The 19,334-nt window shown below is 43.4% G+C and overlaps 1 protein-coding gene across 20 annotated transcripts in view; it reads right to left on the bottom strand.

Moving 5' to 3' along the window:
• Positions 1-763: 763 nt before the first annotated feature.
• The window catches only part of LOC120445381 (heterogeneous nuclear ribonucleoprotein L), a 102,222-nt gene continuing 83,651 nt past the window's right edge, over positions 764-19,334 (bottom strand). For 9 of the 20 annotated variants that reach the window (XM_039625764.2, XM_039625765.2, XM_039625766.1 and 6 more), the window contains 6 exons: positions 17,472-17,519; positions 9,135-9,316; positions 8,812-8,904; positions 3,446-3,721; positions 3,174-3,378; positions 764-1,652 (listed from right to left, as the gene is read on the bottom strand). In XM_039625764.2, coding sequence (XP_039481698.1) covers positions 1,516-1,652; positions 3,174-3,378; positions 3,446-3,721; positions 8,812-8,904; positions 9,135-9,316; positions 17,472-17,519 — 941 coding nt within the window. In that variant the 3' untranslated portion in view covers positions 764-1,515. Of the gene's footprint in view, positions 1,653-3,173; positions 3,379-3,445; positions 3,722-8,811; positions 8,905-9,134; positions 9,317-17,471; positions 17,520-17,904; positions 18,556-19,334 lie in introns of those variants that run through there. The other 11 variants (XM_039625772.2, XM_039625774.2, XM_039625773.2 and 8 more) reach the window with 4 other exon arrangements.

The following is a 19,334-nucleotide window of genomic DNA, read 5'->3' as shown; positions in this document are numbered from 1 at the left end:
TGAACGATGCTGTTTTTGTTTTTGTTTTTTTTTTTAACTAAGCTAGATGCTCTTTTCGATTTGCACTTAACTAAATTATCTTGTAGTTTTTCATCTTTTATCTTAGCTTGTTATTTTTTTTATTTTAATATTTTGTTTTGTTTTAGTTATTTTGCTTTTTACATTTAGTGTAAATTAAAATTAATTTTAATATAAATACAAATACATCTCATACATATAAATTTATGCCTTTTTCAACTTTGTAAATTAAGCACAAAAATTATGTTTACCATCTTGTCTTTTTCTTGTTTTGTTAATAGTAAAAACATTGGCTTGTGCAAGTTTTTAATTCATTCCTCTGCTCGTTTTACATTCGTTAAAATAAAAAACTTGTTAGATCAACTGCCATAAACGTGGTGCAGTGCTCGATTTTGCATAACTAAAACTAATAAATTTTATTTAAAATTGCTAAATTTTTGGTTTTAATTTACACAAATATTCCTTTTTCAATAAATATTTTTGTTAAGACCTTTTCTCACGCCCGAATACTTGTCGAAATATTGTCCAAAGAAATGTTTCCTTTTGTTGCACTAATAATATTTTCGTATCCAAATGAAAATCATATTACATTACCTATACAGAAGTCTGCCGTGGGGATAGTAAGGGGTAAATGACAGGGGTATGGGTTACATGGGGTCGAGGGTCAAAGTGGAAGTTGCGTGCATTCTGGGGTAGAGGAGCGAGTGGAGGGAGGGAGGGAATTTCTTGAGTTATTTTAACATGCTTTCGTGTTTTAAATTACAATTATTTATTTTTGGTTTAGTTTGTCGTTTTTTATCAATTAAACATTACATAGTTTACAATTGGTTGGAGTGATTCCATTTTCTTCTTTGCTGTTGTGTGAGAAAGTCCTAATGCTTCATTTTAACAATAATAACAATTCAAATTTTGTGTATTATTTTTGCTTGTTTTGTTGTTGTGGTTGCCACGCAAACGCATGTAATTCAATGTAATGTAATGTGCATCAAGTGTGTGTGGCTTTTGAACGAGGCCATATCGTACATAGGCTGTCATACTAATTAGCTGAATTGATATATGGTGGAATTCAGTAAATCTATGCAAATGGCTCGTAGAAAAGTTACATGCGTTTGCGCCTAATTGAATTAATTGTAATTAGTTTTTCTTGTGTGTTTTTCATTTCATATTTCATTTGTCAATTGTCATTATTCATATTTTGTTGGTTTAGTTTCTTGTTTAGTTGATATAGCAATCAATTTGTTTTGAAATTCCCGCTTTTCATGTCGAATGTGTAAGCCATCATCAAGTGGGTGGATCGATCGTTTGCTGAAGCTCCAGTGGTTGCAGTTGTTGCAGTTGTTGCAGTTGGTGGCACATTTGTTGCTGCATTTGCTGTTGCTGTTGTCTTTTGCATGTAGTTGTTGGCGACCAATATCCCTCTCTTCCAGTTTTGTTCTGTATTGTGTTCTAGTTAAGCCGGTTGTTGTTTGCTTTTGCTTACACAATCGTAATCAAATCTCAATTGTAGATGTCCACCTTGGTGTCACCCTCGTTCTCCTTCTCGATCATGCCCTCGCTGGTCGCATTGTTCCAGGCTCCGTTCATGCTCTTGGATGAGGAAAAGCACAGCTTCATGATGAATGGGAACTTGGTGCCTGTTTTGGGGTAAAGGGGGAGAGAGCACGCATAAAAGATGTATAAGGTGGTGTGGTTCGTTGGCGAAAACAATGGTTATATGCTGGCATATTTATTCATTAAGTTATGGTGTAGTATAGTGTATAAGTGTTGTATATTCTTGAATTTAGTTTTATTGATTTTGCAAGCGCAATCTTCGATTGTGCGAAGGTATTCGAGGTATTCGAGGTATTGGAGGGGTTGAGCGATGGGTTGGAAATGAATGGGGCCTTTTTGCCAATTAGAGAACGCTGCCTGAATGGATCCTATGCCTAGCAATCAAAATCCCATCCCTTAAATGCGGAAACAGCATTGTGGCACACCGTATGCGTGTGTGGTGTGTGTGCATGTTCGATAGAGGGTGAAAAGAGCCATATATTTGCTTTTAGCATAATTCTACCGCCTGAAAGTACGCAATGTGGCCCGTGTTTGCAATCGGCATGCACTTGCATTTGCATTTCCATTTGCGAAAGGGGCATGAACACTAGCATGGCCATGATGGTCTAGGTCAATGTATTTGTCGTGCGATTGTGTTTGCGTTCCTTACACTTTTAATTACTATTTACCATGCACTCGAGCAGCCCTCGCAGCAGCAGCAGCAGCAGCAGCATCACAAATGCGCCAACGACAAATAATCAAATCGAGGATATCGACAATTTATGCATGAGCATTGAACGAACAGTCCTGTTGGCCACTTTCCTAATCGATTTCACCAGCCCCCTGATGTGTGTGTAAGCTGTTTTTTGAGGCAAGTGCAATGCTAAATATTCGGAATGTCAAATGAATATCGCCCATGTAAACATGCTCATAAAACGCTAGAGTTTGCGGAATAGTAATTTGTTTTCGGGCGACCTGCTGTTGGTGAAATATTTATGCGAAAACTTTTATATCGGTCGTCAACCCATTTGTAAACGAGCCGCGAGTCCTGAGACTAATTGTTAGAGAAATGCCTGCCAGAGGGTGTTGGGGATGTGGCGACCCATTTATGAATAACTGCAAACTGAAACTGAAATTGTTTATCTTAATTACCAAATTAAAATTTTCATCGCAGGCAGCGCGACGTTACTAGAAAGTTTGTTGCCCAAAAAACAACGCAAAGAAACACGCGAAAGGTTAAAGTTTGCATTGCTGGATGGGATGGATGGTGAATGGTGTTGGTTTTTCCGTTCTCGGTGCTGGGCGATGCTTTTTGGTGGCAATGGGAGGTGGGTGTGATATTGACGTGCGGCTGCTGCACCACAGCACAGCAGCACAAGTCGAAAGGCCATGCAAAATAGCTGCCGAAACTTTTGGCCAGGACTTTTTGGGTCGGCGAAAAAGTTATGTTGCCTACTTATTGGGGCGTGAGATGCCAAGGATTTTAATGAGAATGAGACAGAGGCGAAAGAGAGAGTGAGAATTTTGTGTAACTTTTTCTTTTTTTTTTTTGGTTTTCGGAAGGGTGGCCACATAGATTTGACTTTTCTTTTTTTTAATAACACTTAAACACAACACTATCTCACCTTTACCCTCAATAGGCAGATGGTTGCACTTCATGATGGCCAGCACTGCCTGCGAGATATTGGAAAATTCGATCAGTCCCGACGACGAGCGCTCGGTCTTCAAGGGGAACAGGCGCACCGAGGTGGCGGGCACATCCTTGATGTTGAAGATTCCAATCAGTTGGTCCTCGGTCAAGCCGGGCGGTGTGTTGAAAAAGTGCAAAATCTAAAATCAAATATAGTTAATTGTAATTATTCTTAGATTTTGAGCAATGATTTAAGGAAAATTGTACCTTGCTCGGTGGTTGAATGCGATTCTTGCTGGCCTGGGCCGGCGATAGGAAACGATTGTTCTTGGAGCCGGTGTACTCCTTGAAGCTGGGCGAGTGATCGGGCAGCAAGAACGGGTTGATCACCTCGGATAGGAAGTTCTGCTTGGAGAATGCGATCTGTATCTTGCCACCAGTGCCCACGGGAATGTTGTTCAGGTGCTGCACGCAACGCTCAACGGCCACCGCGTCGCCCATTTGCACCATGGCTGTGCCCTCTTTGGTCTTCAAGAACTTGATCTGCAAGGTAGAGGTGTTCAAGGTGGAAAAATCATAGTTAAATCGCATATTTTCGCCATAATTGTTGCAACCCACAAGCCCACAAGTGACGTTGGTCACACCTGTCACGTTCACCTCAGCACAATTGAATTATACGCCCCAGCTGGCCGGCACTATGAAGTTTCTACCAGATTCCCACACTACCCATGTATATCACAACCTGCCCAAGGGTGACTCGTGCTGATTGAATTCTCTTGTCGCTGTCATCTCCCGCACTTAACCCAATATTTCAGGGGAGTGCAAGGTGCAGGGGAGTTCTACATTTTTATTCAATTCAATTTAAAATTTCCTTCAAACGCAATTATTTAACAGAATGGCGTCCTTAATTCTCCATTCATTGTGTAAGCTTATGTGGGTGTCTGTGTGTGTGTGTGTATGAGTGTGTACGCCCATCACAGCCACACCCACAATGGTTTCAGCCGTGCCCCGCTTCATATTGGGTCATCAAAGTCAGTTGTGTACGTGCCCAATAGCCGAAAATAGCTGGAAAATATCATCATTGCCTGTGATTTTCACTTGACAAATATTCGAAATAACATTTGACACTTTCTTGTATTATTATGTGTATAGGAAATTGAGTGTGCTGAATACGCACAAGTTGCAGCTGAGTCTAATTGGATTGGAAGATTTCTTTTCTTAAACTCACCTCGCTGCCAGCGTTGCGTTATAAAAGTAATTGACCATAATAATTTTTGCCAAAGAGTAATTACAACAGAGTCGAAGTCGAGAGAAAGTGAAAAATCAATGGAAATGCTGGCGGCTCAGCTTGGATAATTCGCCCGTTCATTCACTCGCTTTTCGCTTTGCTGGCTGGCTGGTTGACTGGCTGCATTGGCAAATCAATTTTCTGGCCGCCGGCAGGCATTGAACTCGCTGGAGCTGCCTTTTGGCCAAAAGCTGAAACGAGTTTTAGCTAGTTGGTGGTCAGCAAAATGGGTGGAAGTGGGGGACAGAAAAAGCACCTGTCCAAATTGGACGACGGTCGGCTGCAATTTTGTTTTTCAAATGCCTCAATTTGGCGTATTGATGTCGGGGTTTTCAGTTTCTTTTTTTGTGCACGCACTGAGAATCGAGCTTGGCATTTAGTAAATTTTTCGCCAATTTGATCAATTTTCCACTCGGTTTGGGGTCAACCGAATTTAATTATAACTGCAGGCACTTGGATCAAATTAATTGCCAGTTTGAGGACCACTGCGCAGGCAGTAAACAATAGTAAAAACGTGAAGATAAAGGCTCCTCGGGGCGTTAAATTTAACTCTTTGCTGCACAAATTATAAGCTCGTTTAATGAATTATTCAATTAATAAATATCACCCATGTCCTTGGCATACCCAATTACATTATAATGAACTGCAAACATCACAAAGCTGACTAAGGCAACTGCGGAGTGGGAATAGTGCGGTTCGTATGTAAATGGGGCAAACAATTTGCTTATAATTAAACCGAACCCCCTGACACATCCGCATGCAACTATATGAAAACTAAAGTGGGCCGCAATCAAAATGAATACGCCTGAATGGAGTACAAATGGTAAGGGGGAAAAAAGCTGGCTGCCTGGCTGTGAAAAAGCGAATACAAACTAAATGAGGCTTATCGAATTCGAATACAAATACGAATAGGAATACGAATACCAAACTGAAACTGAAACCGAAACCCGAAAGCGGAACACGAAACGGAATCATAAAAATAAAACAATGTATAAAAATAAATATAGACCATAAATCAGTCAAGCAGAAAGCGAACAGATACCCCTGCTGAATTCCCCAGAAACAAAAGGATAATGAAATTACGAACATGCAAACATAAGGCCACCATATATCTACACTGTGAATTTCATCTTAAATGAGAGAGTATGGTATACAGTTATGAATATTTTTCAAATACTCTGGCTTTTTTCGAGTGCACATAAGCGCTAGCCAGCAGGATTCTTTTGGCCAAATCAAAGAGCGCTTCATGGCTGGCTGCTCACTGCTGGATGGTCAACAGCCGCAAACATTCGGTGCGTGTCTAATGAGCTGTGCTGTACTGTGCTGCTCAGTCACCCCACCACCTCCCCCTAGACTATGCCACTGCCCCCCCGCCCACTCTGCAACACCCCCTCCGCAGGAACCCTAATGCGACGCCATTGCGTTAATTAAACTGCGACCCTCCTTCGCCCGAGATCGCTTTGTTGTGCAATGTGGCATGGTGTCTGCTGCTCTGCCATTTGATTTAATTGCTCACGCGCAACTCAAAAAGCAACATTGGCTGACTGGCTGACCTATGCTCCCCCACCACACCCCCACCCCAGCCCAGCAAACTGGATACCCAAAACACATAGCCCCCCAAACATTGTATCCAAATGTTTTTTTAATGCGTATTTAATTGAGTGCGTGTATTTCGCTTTGGCCTTTAAAGGAGCCCCTCAAAACCTTTGAACCTGCCAGCAGCAGCTTGTCGATGAAGTTCTCTTCCTGTCCTATTTTTGCCATTTGTCGTGCCATTTAACCTGAAAATCAATTTGATGATGACTTCATCGCCCGGACCCAGAAATAATTAACCAGATTGCTTCGTTGGGGCGGAAGGAAACTGCTCGGCAATATTTTCTTGCGGGGGATGGTAGTGGGAAAATTGTGGAAATTACAAATCGCAAAATGCAAACAAAATTCGGGGAATTCCCTTGGGTCGCTCCTCGTGTTTCATATTTGACACTTTTGGCAGCCCATATTGACACATATTCTGTTGGAAGGTTAATCAAATTTCTTACAGTAAAATGACGATGCCAAACCCTATTAGGATCAACCTATTGAAATCATATATTATGAGTTTCCGTTAGCCGGAATCCAGCAGGTTATTAGGGCATTCGGACTTCGTTCAGCAAAATTTCAAGGAAAGATATGAGAACCGGAATGTTTTTCCTTGGGAATCCCATTAGCACTACTAATACATGGTGTGATGAGATGCTGGGTGAGTGGCAAGGAAACTCATGCAACGGCACTTTGATTGAGTGGCCATCAATTTCTCATTCGCAATTCAAACATGTCGGCCCATAAACTCACAGATACATCCAAACAGACTCGCACACACACCCGCAGCACATCAATATACATACAGACACCATGCCCATCGACTTTATAATGAGGCAACAGCTCTGGCTTTTCACTCTCTGTGTGAACTCAGTTGCATAGCGACGGGCGCAGCGAACCGAGCATTTTCCCGATGGGTGAAAAACCCTCGGCAAAAAACAAGAGTTGGGCCAAAAGGCAGGCGATTGTGGGCGGCACTAGAAGGAGAGTGTAAGAGTGTGTGTGCTGCTTTCGGCTTAGCCGTTCCGACCAGTGAATAATGTTTGCGCATAATCATTTTTAATGGCTAATGAGTAGTTTCCGTCTCGGACAGGAAGTTGGCAATAAATTTTGCCGCATGGGCATTCACTTTCTCCTCATCCTCGCCATTTAAGCCAGGGTGCAAGTGTCGGGAAAAGAAACTGAACTAAATGGCCGCGCCTTGAATTATCGTTGCCACCCACTAAAGTAATGACCAAATGAGTTCGTTTGCGAGCACTGTGGTTGCATTGGTTTGGGTAAAAAATGAAAGCAAAAGGTCAGTTAAATTATTCGCTAATGGAGGTCAGTAGTTGGTATATGCAGAAAAAATAAAGGGGAAGTGATGCAAATCGATTTACATTCGTGCATGAATCCCTGAGGTGGTTCAAAATACTACCCAATTAAAGGCAAACCAAACGGGGAAAAACAACTGAAGTTCTGTGGTAAGTGATATTGTACGACACATCGAGAGCTCCTTAACGATATAAATCCTTTGAAGGATTGAAAAACGTTCGGCTCCCAGCTACTTCAGTGTGTGCAGTGAAAGTGGTTCCTGTGGTCTCTCCTCCAGTCGCCTTGACTCGCTTTATCACAGACATAAACTAAACAAAACATGTCAGGGAGCCAACCAAGTAAAGGAACCATTCTACCCCGTTGTCCTTGGCGAGCGCAATTGTCAAAGGACACACACACACACACACACACACACATGGACATACACGCACACACACTGGCTTGAGGGGGCGGATTCATAGTAGCAATAAAGTGAAAGCTATGGCACACAGCAAAGAAGTTTTTAGCATTTGACTTTGATGTCGCTGGCACTCCCCACAAGCTCATTGTTCGGTGGGTGGTTTTGGTGGTTCAGTGGTGCGGTGGTTGGGTGGCTTAGATAGCTGCACTAAATGCTCCCCAAGTGAGTTTTTCCCTTCTTCGCCCGTCGACTGACAATGAGCACATTCCGAATTGCCATTCGCCAAAGCTTTTTAATGGATTCTTTTTTGGTCGTCATCGTGTTTTGATTTACAAGCCCAGACTTGCCAATCGTTTGCCCATTTTTCTAGCAGCAAGGGTTAGGTATATTCTTTTTTTTTCATTGTACCCCACAGATAAAGCTGATGACGCTGCACTGATTGCTGTCCCGAGGCGGTTCCCTCTACAGCACGCACACATATTGGAGGAGAAGCGAAATGCCCACATGGCGGGGATATTAATCTAAAACGCTTTATCTAAATGTGTTTTGCCAATCCAACTGGCCGGCCATCGTATACAGGCGCAAAGGTTCGTTCCACTGGCCTCGGCCCTTTTATTGCCTTTCGTTTTATTTGCACTTTTACAAATGGCACACAGACACAAAGTGCTCTTGCGGTTGGATTTGGATTTCCCCCAAACCCAAACCCAAACCCAAACCCTAAGACACCTTTTCCGCTTTTTCCCGCCCCATCGGCTGATATTTCGCAGCAAAGTGCTGACAGCCAAGCAAAACGGCGGCAATGAAATGCGTATTTCCTTCTTTTTTTTTTGTCAGCTTTTTGGCTAAGTGCAAGTTGAGGATATTTCCTACCAAAAGGTCATAAGCAAAAGGGGTTAAGGAATGAGCGGTGTGTCCCTTAAGTGGTGGTTATTTGGAAGTCAATAAAAGCGCTCTCGTCCCATATTTTGTAAAAGGCTCGTTGTTATATTGTTTTCGCTCTTTAAAAATGGTAACAAAATCCCGGAAAAGTAAATACAAAAGGTTTCAACTTACCCGTGCCACGTTGCCGTACAGGCAAACCAAATTGAAGAGCTTATCCGTGTTGGAAGTGTCGTGGTCCAGGCCGTAGACCATCATGACGGCGCCCTGAAGATTCGCAGGAGCAGCAGGAAGATGGCAAGGCAAAGGCAAAAGACAAAAGACAACAAGAGTTAATTAAAATTCGGTCTTGGGACGTGGATGAGGATGGGTTGTGCGGTGGGCGGTAGGCGGATGTCTTGATCAGAAATTGTGTACAAATAGCAATTGTATTTTTTTCCGCACCACCTTTTCTTGGGGGGGGGAATCTTGGGGAAGCATGGCAATGGAATACTCACCTGAGCCTGTCCTTGCGGTGTGAAGGCCACCGGAGCATTGCGTCCGGGCACAACACCGGCGGGCTCCTTCATCAGCCCAGTGGGATGGATGGCGGCCCCCTTCCAGTTCTCCGGCGTGGTGGGATGATATTCTGGGGCTCCGAATGGCGGGAACGCGGCTCCGGGTCCCAATAGCGGTGGCTCTTTAAATTGACAAAGATTGTGCGATTGAGCTGGGGCAACTAGTTGATGGTGGTGGTGGTGAAGGTGTTGTTGTTGTTGTTCTTGTGGTGCTTGTTGTTGCTGTTCATGTTGTTGTTGAAGGAGTTGGTGGTGTTGGTGTTGGTGTTGGTGGTGATGTGTCGGTGGAACATGTTGTTGTTGTGGTGTCGGCAGTGTTGTTACTGCGTTTGTACATTTTTGTTTGTGTGTTTTTGGTTATTTCAATGCATGCAACAACAATAAGTGATAGCAAATTAAAAATGAAACGAAACAAAAGATAAACGAAAAAACATTTTTTGGGTTAATAGTGCCAATTGTAAATAAACTAAAACTTAAAGCTAGCTAAATTATTGTTGTTGCATGAGTGTAGTCTTCGTCTTCTTTGCTCCCAGGTTACCAAAAGTTGAAGAGTTCCTTCCTCGTGCCTAATAGCAAAATCCCTAACCGGAAAAGGAAACCACGAAACTCGGCTTATAGACATAACTCGTTGACCAGGGGCGCAATTTCCACGGGGGATCGAGGTAGTGGAACTGGAAATTTTTGGCTGCGGTTTTTGGGCGAAAATGGTGGGCCCCTTTTATGCCGGCTGCGGTTTGGCATGTAAGTTAATTGAATTTTTGGCAGGCGTAGGAAAAAATGTGCAGAATATACAGCCGCCTAGCTATTTCATTTTGTGTTTTGCTTTGCTGGCCGGCCAACCAAAGAGTGACATCAAAATGGAACAACACTCGGTATTGGTATTATACCAATTCGAGGCAAAGCAATAACAACGACCCAGGGCAATAACAAAGTTCGGGGCTGAACCACAAGCATCGCAAATCTGTCGACGTCTTGTAATTAAAGCGAAAACTACGAGAAACTACGACCAACTGCCAAAATGTCGCGCCAAATATGGCTGAGACAGCTCGCTAGTTGGCAGGCAGGCATTTAATTAAGTTTAAAAGTGTCGCCAGGCAGACACACACATGCTGCTGCTTTTTGGCCTTGTTTAAACCAAACACTTTAACTTAATCACTCGCCAAAGTTGGAAAAAAAAGGGAAGAGACACACACACATATATAGGTAGTTAGGTAGGTAGGGAACTCAATTTGCATGGTGCTTGTTATGCCAAAATGGCTGCCCGAGTTGCCATTTCGGAGCTGTTTTTGTTTTGATTTGATTTAGTTGCACCACGTCGTCCTGCCAGCCAGCAAACTCTGTGGCTTCGCAATGGGGAGTAGAGTCGAGTAGAGTAGAGTAAAGTCGAGTCGAGTAGTAGTCGTATTCGTTCTCTCGTCATGGCTGGTTTATTTTGGACTTTGGGGCTACCTGACAAAATATTTGCATAAAAATCCATACACACACACACACGCTCGGTGAAAAGTTAGTTGAAGCGAGAGAACCAGTTGGTGTTTGTGCGAAAAATTCTGCCATTTTTATGTTGGCAGTCCACTGCGTTTTTTTCGCGAATCCCATGCAAACAACACAAATTGATGCAATTTTTCACAAGTCCTTAATCCGTTTGAATTTACGTGCGAATTTTAAAGCGATTCGCCACCCCAAGGAAAACTTGGCCTAAGCACGTTTCAATACACCAAAACTTGGCCATAAGTAAATAATCCTATGCCAATGGAACCTCGGGCAGTTTGGTTAAGGAAAATGTTTGGGGTTTCTATTGATGCCGCCCCTCCCAAGTCAATAACAATTCCGAATAAACCAAGGCCCAAGCCGAAAACATAGTTATTCATTTCAAGTGCGGGAGCCGCCCGCTGGTTGGGCTTTAATTGAAATTCACCGCCTTGGCTGATTTGCTGTAACACGGGGCGTATGCGTGACGCCAGCCAAGCGAAATTGCCAGCCCCAGCTTCCGTTCGTTGTTTTGCCTTTGGGAAGTTCAGGGAAGGGCAGTGGGCCAAGAAAAGAAAATCACGCCCACGGCTGGACGAAGAAGAGAAGGACTACCACCACTACGTCGTCGTAGTCGGAAAAGCGTGCCTAAAATGTTTAAGCATTTGGGGAGAATTGTTGCATGCAATTGCTGGAAAATGTTTCACACGCAAGGCGTCGAAAAGGTGGAGGTGGCGCGTTGCTGTGTAGCACTGAGCAGGTGTAAATTTTCACCGCGCACAAATTATTTTAGATTATGTGTTCGTCGTGCAGTCGGAAGTTGGAGTTTAGTTTCGTTTTTACGAAGTATTTGGTGTGAATAGTAGTGTGCGCGCGCCAACTAACCGAAGTCATTTGCATACACAAACGTAGCCATGTGGATTACGTATACGACACGTGTGTCGCGATTAAGTGCTTTGTTGGTTTGCAATTAAACAGTTTTCGCTGTCCACTAATATAAATACACGCGCAGCAGTTGGAAATTTAACATTTTGTTGATTCAGCAAAGTATTTAAGTAAGCCTTGCAACAATGCCTTGACAACCAGAACACAAAATAGATGGTGCACAACAAAGAACGCATTTCTTCCTCCAAAACCACAAAGCAAGCTGCACAGAAATCCATTAAAATCCAGCCTCAGTGTGTGTGTGGGTGAAAGTGGGAGAAAGTGGGTGCTGGGCTGTACCGAAAGCTAGGTAAATAAAAAAGTACGCATGCAGTCAGTTCTGTGGGCGGTGACGGGTGGCGCACAAAGTATTTATGCTGCAAATTGTTGCATACTTTGTGTGGCATATTGGCACACTTTGTCAGCAGGCACTGCTGCAACTGGGGATTGGGATTGGGGATTGGGAGCGATAGATACATTCGGTCCAATGCACAGGGTAATGGCTGGCAAACAAACATCATTCCCCCCCCTGTTCACCTTAATTGCAATTTGCTTAAATGTATGCTACAATATATTTTAGCAGCAGTTGCAGCCCTTTTTCCAACCCCACCTTATCTGTCCGGAACGCAGCGTTCAATGATTTTCAATTTGTTAGAGTCAACTTTAGCAGCTCGCTGCGCAACTGTACTGCAAAATATGCCAAGAGTCACCCGTTTATCTTGCAGCATGCACCGAGTCTGCCACGCCCAGTCCAAACGCCCCACAACCAACGCCAGCCATTTTCTCCCCTGTTTTTCCGACTCGCTCGCTCACTCGTGTGACGTTCATTTTCCCCCCACGCCACCCACCATACGACTTGCGCTCACATCTTGCATAAACATTTCCATAAGCAGCTTCAAAATTGAATTTGTTTTCATAAGCAAAACTATTATGTTGGCAAAGAGTTGGTCCTGTGTGTGACATGATAGCAGAGCAGCAGCAGCAGCGATGAACCTCCCAGCGGCGAGCTTATAAAAAATAATCGTAATGGTGCAGAGATAGTGGAAAAAATAAATAGCTGCTACTACTGCCACATGTAAGCTAGCTGATTATGTGACAATGCCCCTGATTGGTTTTTAATGTTTCAAAAAAAAAAAACGCTGGTGCTCCAATTTCCTTCTCTCGTGAGCTGGAGCAGTGCAGTAGTTAAGCCTTTAACTGAATATAAAAGTCAGCGGGAAATGCGAATGCTTATCAAAAAGAAATCAAATGGCACGGAGACAACGCGACCCACGGCAATGAGCCAATTTATATGCGATACGCGAGCAGCCATTCCTTTGTGGAAATTAGTCCGATAAGCAAGCCCAAAAGCCACGACGTGGTGGGTAAAAAGGATTGCGCACTTTTTTACGACAGCCTTGGAGAGCGGGGAAAATAAATTTGTGCTCGACTCCCAGGAGCTTAATTACGTTTACGGCGGATTTGAATAATACAAACGCATGTAACTGCCGTTTGCTTATTTGCTTTCGCAACCACTCTTCTAACAAACAAACAACAGACAACGGCGGCCAAATACAACATAATTAGAGGCACAATGCTTATAAGGATTTATAATATAATTCATGATCACACGAGCATGGGGGAGTTCCAGTCGCCATATGTGGCTGTTTGCTTAGCAAATTGGCACCGCTTGGCCTTTAGTTTGGTCTTTGCTTTCGGATTTGGCCAGGATGAGAGTGACGAGCTCCTTCGATGGCTTCGCTTGCGTCGCCTTCGTCGCCTAATTATCGCATTGGTAAACATTTGACCACCCCCGATGCCTTAATGGCATGCAAACACACATATGCAATCAGTATCCGCACAGCCACGCCCACTCAATGGCCAATGGCCAGGCAAACCATGGCAAACGCCCACTTATCGGCTGAAGAGTTCTTGATCAGACCTCCTCTCGAATTACTCAATTCGGTGGACGATGCAGTTTGGTCGGTCAAGAGTGCAAAAATAAAATGTTGAGTGGGTTCTCAATGCGATATAAGCCGGCTCGAGAGGGGCACTACAACTTTAGTGGCCACCCTCGTCGTTGCAAAGACGCTTGTTTGTTGTGCTTGATGTATTGACTTTGTGGGTGACTTTTTTGGGTGGTGGCATAAAGGCAATAGCACCACCGCCCACTTTCAATCAAACTCCGTTGCATGCGACACTTTGAAGCGTTTTCCCAGTTAATGGAGCTCCGTGTGTAAATATACCCTGCACATTTATGATATTCATATAAAATATATATAGTATACTCGTACCCCAAACTATGGAAGTCTGAGGAAAAATTCTCTTTTTGCATTGCACAGCCACGCTGTTTTCCCGCCTTTATCAGGCAGACGAAAAGCGAAAATCGATAATGCCATAAAAAATATAACAAACAATAAGAGAAAAAAAGTGCCGGGCAACTATGGCAAAGTGCGATTTGCGTTATGCAGCTGGGGGGACAATTTCGATATTGTAATTTGGAAAATTGCACGATTCTCTAAGCGGCAGGATGGATAGAGGGCAAAAACTGCAAAGAGGCAAACGCATTAGCAAAATGTCCAATTAATTGCTTTAGAAAATTACACCAAAAGTATACGAGCAGCAGCACGGCTGACAAAAAGCTGCCAGCATTTTTTATTCTTCCCTCTTTTTCTCATCAAGTCTGGCCAGATGCTAAATTAATTACAAATTATTAAGGGTACAGCAAAAAGCAGAGAAAAGAAACAAAAAGCGAGTTGGAGCAGCCGTGTCCTGCATAAATTAGGCAGCAAAATGGTGGTTTTCTTTCTTTTTGGTTCATGAAACTGCAAAGTGTTCATATTAAAGAAAATCATTAGGCATATTAAGTGGCAATATGCCGATGCTACCTTTTTGGCAGCCCAATTTAAATGCAAATATTCAGTAGTAGCAAAAAAATGGAGCCACAACCTGTCGTCAATTGCAAAAGTAATCAAAACGGCAAACAATAAAGCCTTCAATAATACCGCCGGACGCTGATGAATGGCCGGCATTAAGGCATTAAGAATTGCCATCGAACTGCTGAAGGGGAATTTAAAACTCGCAGCACTTCCGGGATATATTTCTCCATACTACCATATCGGCCAGTCGTCGCAGTCATCAATCACTGGCTTTTGATTGAAGATAATCGACGCAATATTGCGTGGCGAGGCAAAGTTTCCATATCCTCCACAGCAAAGGCAGTCAGCCACCCACCATTTTGGCTCAATAGTTTCCTTGCGGAAGGACTGTTCTGTCCATTAGCGCTCGTTAGTGGGGCAGATGTTGCAGGAGGGACAGCGAAGAAGGAACGAAAGTTCAGCCAGGCGACGACAGCGACATTGTCCTTGTTCGACACGCCACCTAGCGACAGCTAGCGGCAACATCCAACTCATCGCTAGCTGCGTGCGCCGCTGTTGACAACAATTTGATTGATCGTCTTTGATTGATGGATGTGGATGTGCCTTGTGGCACGGCGGCTGCCTCAGCATCAGCAGCAGCAGTAGCTACTGTACCGGCGACTTTAAAAATCCATTTGCAACTTTTATTGATGCCCAACATAGATTTAATTATGCCCATCGTTTCAGCGCCCACAAACGCTTTTTTCAGAGCTCTCTCTCTGGTCTGCCAATTCGGTGACCGCAACATGACACAATTTGTCATTTTCAATTTATTGAATTACCATAAAACGCGAGCGACACAATTTATATTTTTCGGACATGCGGGCTGCGGTTGTCGTTTATTGTTGTACTATACATGTTGCGCTGCTGCTGTTTTTGTCTGAATGATCTTTCCTGCCCACCAGCGAAATTATTGGATTTTCCTATGATTATATTGTGGCAAGATGTCTCTTTACTTTTTTTTCCCCCCACCACAAGATTTACGGCCTGTCAGGCGAGGAGGTTTGTGCGTGGAGTTAAAAGGGAAAACAACAGAAAGTTAATTTAATTAATTTTAGCTGCCGCAAAACACAATTACTAAGCCCAAAGTTTTTCGAGAAGGAACTGCATTAGGCGGAGAGCAAATATTGGGCCACAACGAAAGGAAACCAAACAAAAAACCAACGAAATGCGCTGTCAATCAGCAGAAGTAAGCCACAACAATCGGGCCCAAAAGGCAAATAAAAAGCCACCCACTTCATGGCAATAATGCCAGCAAATTAAGCCACTACAAATATACACGCATACGACCAAAAAAGCGAGAGATATGTGTTTGTATGATGGGTACAGATGCCGAAGTTTTGGGCACAGGGTAGAAAGATAAACAAACAAATCAAGTTTGCCTTCGTTGGCAACCTGGCAACCCCGACTAACGACGAGAGCCTCGACAACCCTGGCATATCCTGCGAATATGCGAATTTTCCCAGTGCCATTTTGAATGAGTATGCAAATACTCGGTGGCATATTAACTAAGTGATTGGCGGACGGGACGGAAGTGCGTTTAATGAACGCCCACATAAATCTTCGAGTGACTCGGTCGCCGCTAAGCCCATGGAAAACATTCTTAGGGGGAAATCTTCTTCAGAAGGCAACCACCATAAACAAGTCGGCCAAAGGCGAGCACACACACGCACACCCACGTGCCATTGGTATTTTTATGTATTTTTAAGTGTTTTTCGGCCGCTTTCCACCTGCACACACACACACACTCACACTTAAAAAGAAAATGCGACATCTGCCGCAGAAATTGCGTTGGTGGTGGTGCGTACAGAGTGGGCGTGGCACCGCTCGTATTGGACAGACTCGCGAAAGCGGAACATTTAAAAATAAATAGAAATATAACGACGAGAGCAGGAAAAACTAAGAAGGCGGAGAGACCGAGCGACCCACCGACCGATCCGCCTGCGAATGTAAGAAGCGCACATTTTATTTTAGCCACTTTGAAATATATTTTTAGCCAGGCTGTGCTGCTTTGCCACCCGCAACCGCCGACGTTTGCTTGCAATTAAAATTAATTTATTTGGCAATTATTGGCCATTGAAAGCATTTATTTTAATTATGGTGCAAATTTGTTTCGCCTTCTTGGTCTTTCGCTGTGTCGTCGCCGGCAATTTCATATTTTTATGACACCAGCCGATGGCTTGGGTGGCTCTTGCTGGTATTAAGATAATGAGCCATTATAATTGACTTGCACCTTTCCCCACCTCAAAAGCCCGCAATCCCGTAGGCCATTACACTTTTTTAGGCGGCTATGAATGAAAATTGCGTGCATTGAAAATTATGCAAATGGCCAAAACAATGCGAGAAATTGGAATAAGTAAACGAGCTTCAGGAAAAATCGTGAAAATCTTGGACGACGCGGGGGCAAGCAGCAGCGTCATCATTATAGAAATGTTAATGGAGCCCGCTATAAACAGAAGAAAAGCGTCGAGAAAAGAAAATGCAATTGAAAATTCATGCAAGACAAAATATGCAAATTGCACTTTTCTGGCCAGCAGGAAACGGGTATAAAAACCAAATCGATACGATCCGAACGAAACGGAACAGAAGCGAAATTGATTAATGGCAAAAAAATAAATTTCGCATCGAGATGCAAATTCAGCGCTGGCATCTTTTGATCTTTATATTTCCCTGCCCAGATGCATTGTTTTATTTTGTAATTGAACTTTTACCCAAACCCCTTCTTCTTCCACCATCAATTTGAAATTAATTTCGCCGTTTACATTTCATCGCGAAATCCCCGCGCCCCACCCCCGTAGCTCTTCAATGTTTTGGCCCCAGGACGATTGATTGATTGATTCGATCTGCAAATGTTGATGTTGATGCAGGTGTATGTGTGTGTGTTTGTTTGCGATGTGTTGTGCGTGTTTGTGTGTGCGTGTGTGTGAGATGAGTGTGTTGTGCGTGTGTGAGTGTGTTTGAAATGTGCTCTAGTTTCAAATGTACTTACGGCTCTCAAGCATAACAACATTTTCGGGTATAGAAAACAGCGACTTACCTGAAAAGACAAAAGAAAATAAATGCGTTAATGATTTATGCAATCGTTGAAAATGGCACAATATATATATATAAATATATATGGTATATTTAAATTCAAACAGTGAGTGAGTAGTACAAGAATTCAATTTGAATAATTCATCTGTATTGAACAGCGTTTAGCGACAAATGTTGTAAGGGTTGGGGAAAGAGGGATTTATGCGAATTATTTGCTAGGCAACAACACCAAAGGGTTTCCACATTGATACAAATAGAAACCTTTTTTTTGCAAGTCACACACATTTTATGCCTCGTCACTATGATTACCACTACCAATGCAATATGTTCTGCTCGCAATACATATGTAGGATAATGTAATAGAACATCTGATGAGCCACGTTGCTTACCATTGGTTGGATACAGGCCGGGATTGTAGGAGTTGATGGGCTGGCGCTTGCGGTAGACATTGGGGTTGCCACCGAGTCCGCCCAGGGGACTGCCGCCGCCCGGACTTCCGCCCAACATGGCACCGGCATGGCTCTGCATGTAGTTGTAGTTGCTCTTGTTGCCACCAAACTTGCGCGGCTGCGAAACAACAGCGGTATGGAGCAGCTGGCCATGTTGCACGGACTGCATCGATTGCACCGACTGCACCGTTTGCTGTTGCACCGATTGGGGCGCCAACTGCTGCGGCGGCGGTGCCTGCCACAAAAAGGCATTGGCATTGGCGTTCAGGTTATTCATGCTGCACAGCAACTCGATTCAATATACGTTTGCTTAAAGGCCACAAAAATCAGTACCACTCGGATGGGCAGTGAGAAAATGATTTAAAAAGATTCAAAATGCGCTAGTATGCCGCAGCAGCCAAAAACTCGAACGAGTAACACACGAGGCAATGGAAAGAATTGTCGGTAACACGTTAAAAGTTAACACTGTTCAATGTAACACGCAACTCAAATTTTATGGTGAGCGTTTTTTTGTGATTTTTTATTTTATATATTTGTGGTATCAGTATTCCTAGGTGTACTTTACGGTAAGACGTCCCACAGACGAATGACTAGCTGGGCCTGGAATTTGACAATTGTTAACTCAAAAGGCCTACTCGAGAAGTTTTTCTGCTGGAGAGACTACTTTGCGAAAAAATTTTATAGGGCTGTCCAAACATATCGATATGTTGGTATTAGCTTTCACAGCCATAACTATCGCATTGGCTAACACTTTTTTTCAGTGTTTTGCAGTCAAGTGGCAACTTTAAAAGCCTTTTCCAGCACTTATTTTGGGTCTTCTCTAAAGAAATGCAAAATGAAAGCTAATTTATTTGATATAACTGTGCATACTTATTAATTAAGTTTAGTTCAACTGTCCCTAAAAATACGAAAAGTTCACTGAACATTTATGGATTTCATGTGAGGAGACAGAAGGAGCTAATGTGAAAAGCAGTTGACGAAATCGAATCAAGTTTCCAAGTAAAGAGCCACATTTGCAGTTTTTAAACAAAAGATACTTTGTCACCGCAGCACAGTTGCCGGGCGAGAAAGAAATATGGCACATGACAAAGCAAATGTGCCGCTGCCAAAAAGCCGTGGCAGCCACGCCCCCATTGCCCTGCCGCCCCCCGTGCCACACCCATAAGCGCATAGAAGTGAAGAAGTGAAGGAGTGGACTTGCAGAACGACGTGCCACGATCCACGGAATGTGTGAGTGCGGAACGTGGCCATTGTGGCAAGTGCCAAAAAATGCCACACGAATGAGAAGTCCATTTTCGGCACAGGGACGGCAGTAGGAAAATTTTTAAGGGGGCCACTGCTACTGCTACTGCTGCTGCACTTGCTGCAAG

This window comes from Drosophila santomea, chromosome 2R (genome assembly GCF_016746245.2).
Source record: "Drosophila santomea strain STO CAGO 1482 chromosome 2R, Prin_Dsan_1.1, whole genome shotgun sequence".
Lineage (NCBI taxonomy): Eukaryota > Metazoa > Arthropoda > Insecta > Diptera > Drosophilidae > Drosophila > Drosophila santomea.
Note: the sequence above shows the minus strand (reverse complement) of the source record. Positions and strands in the feature narration are given on the sequence as shown.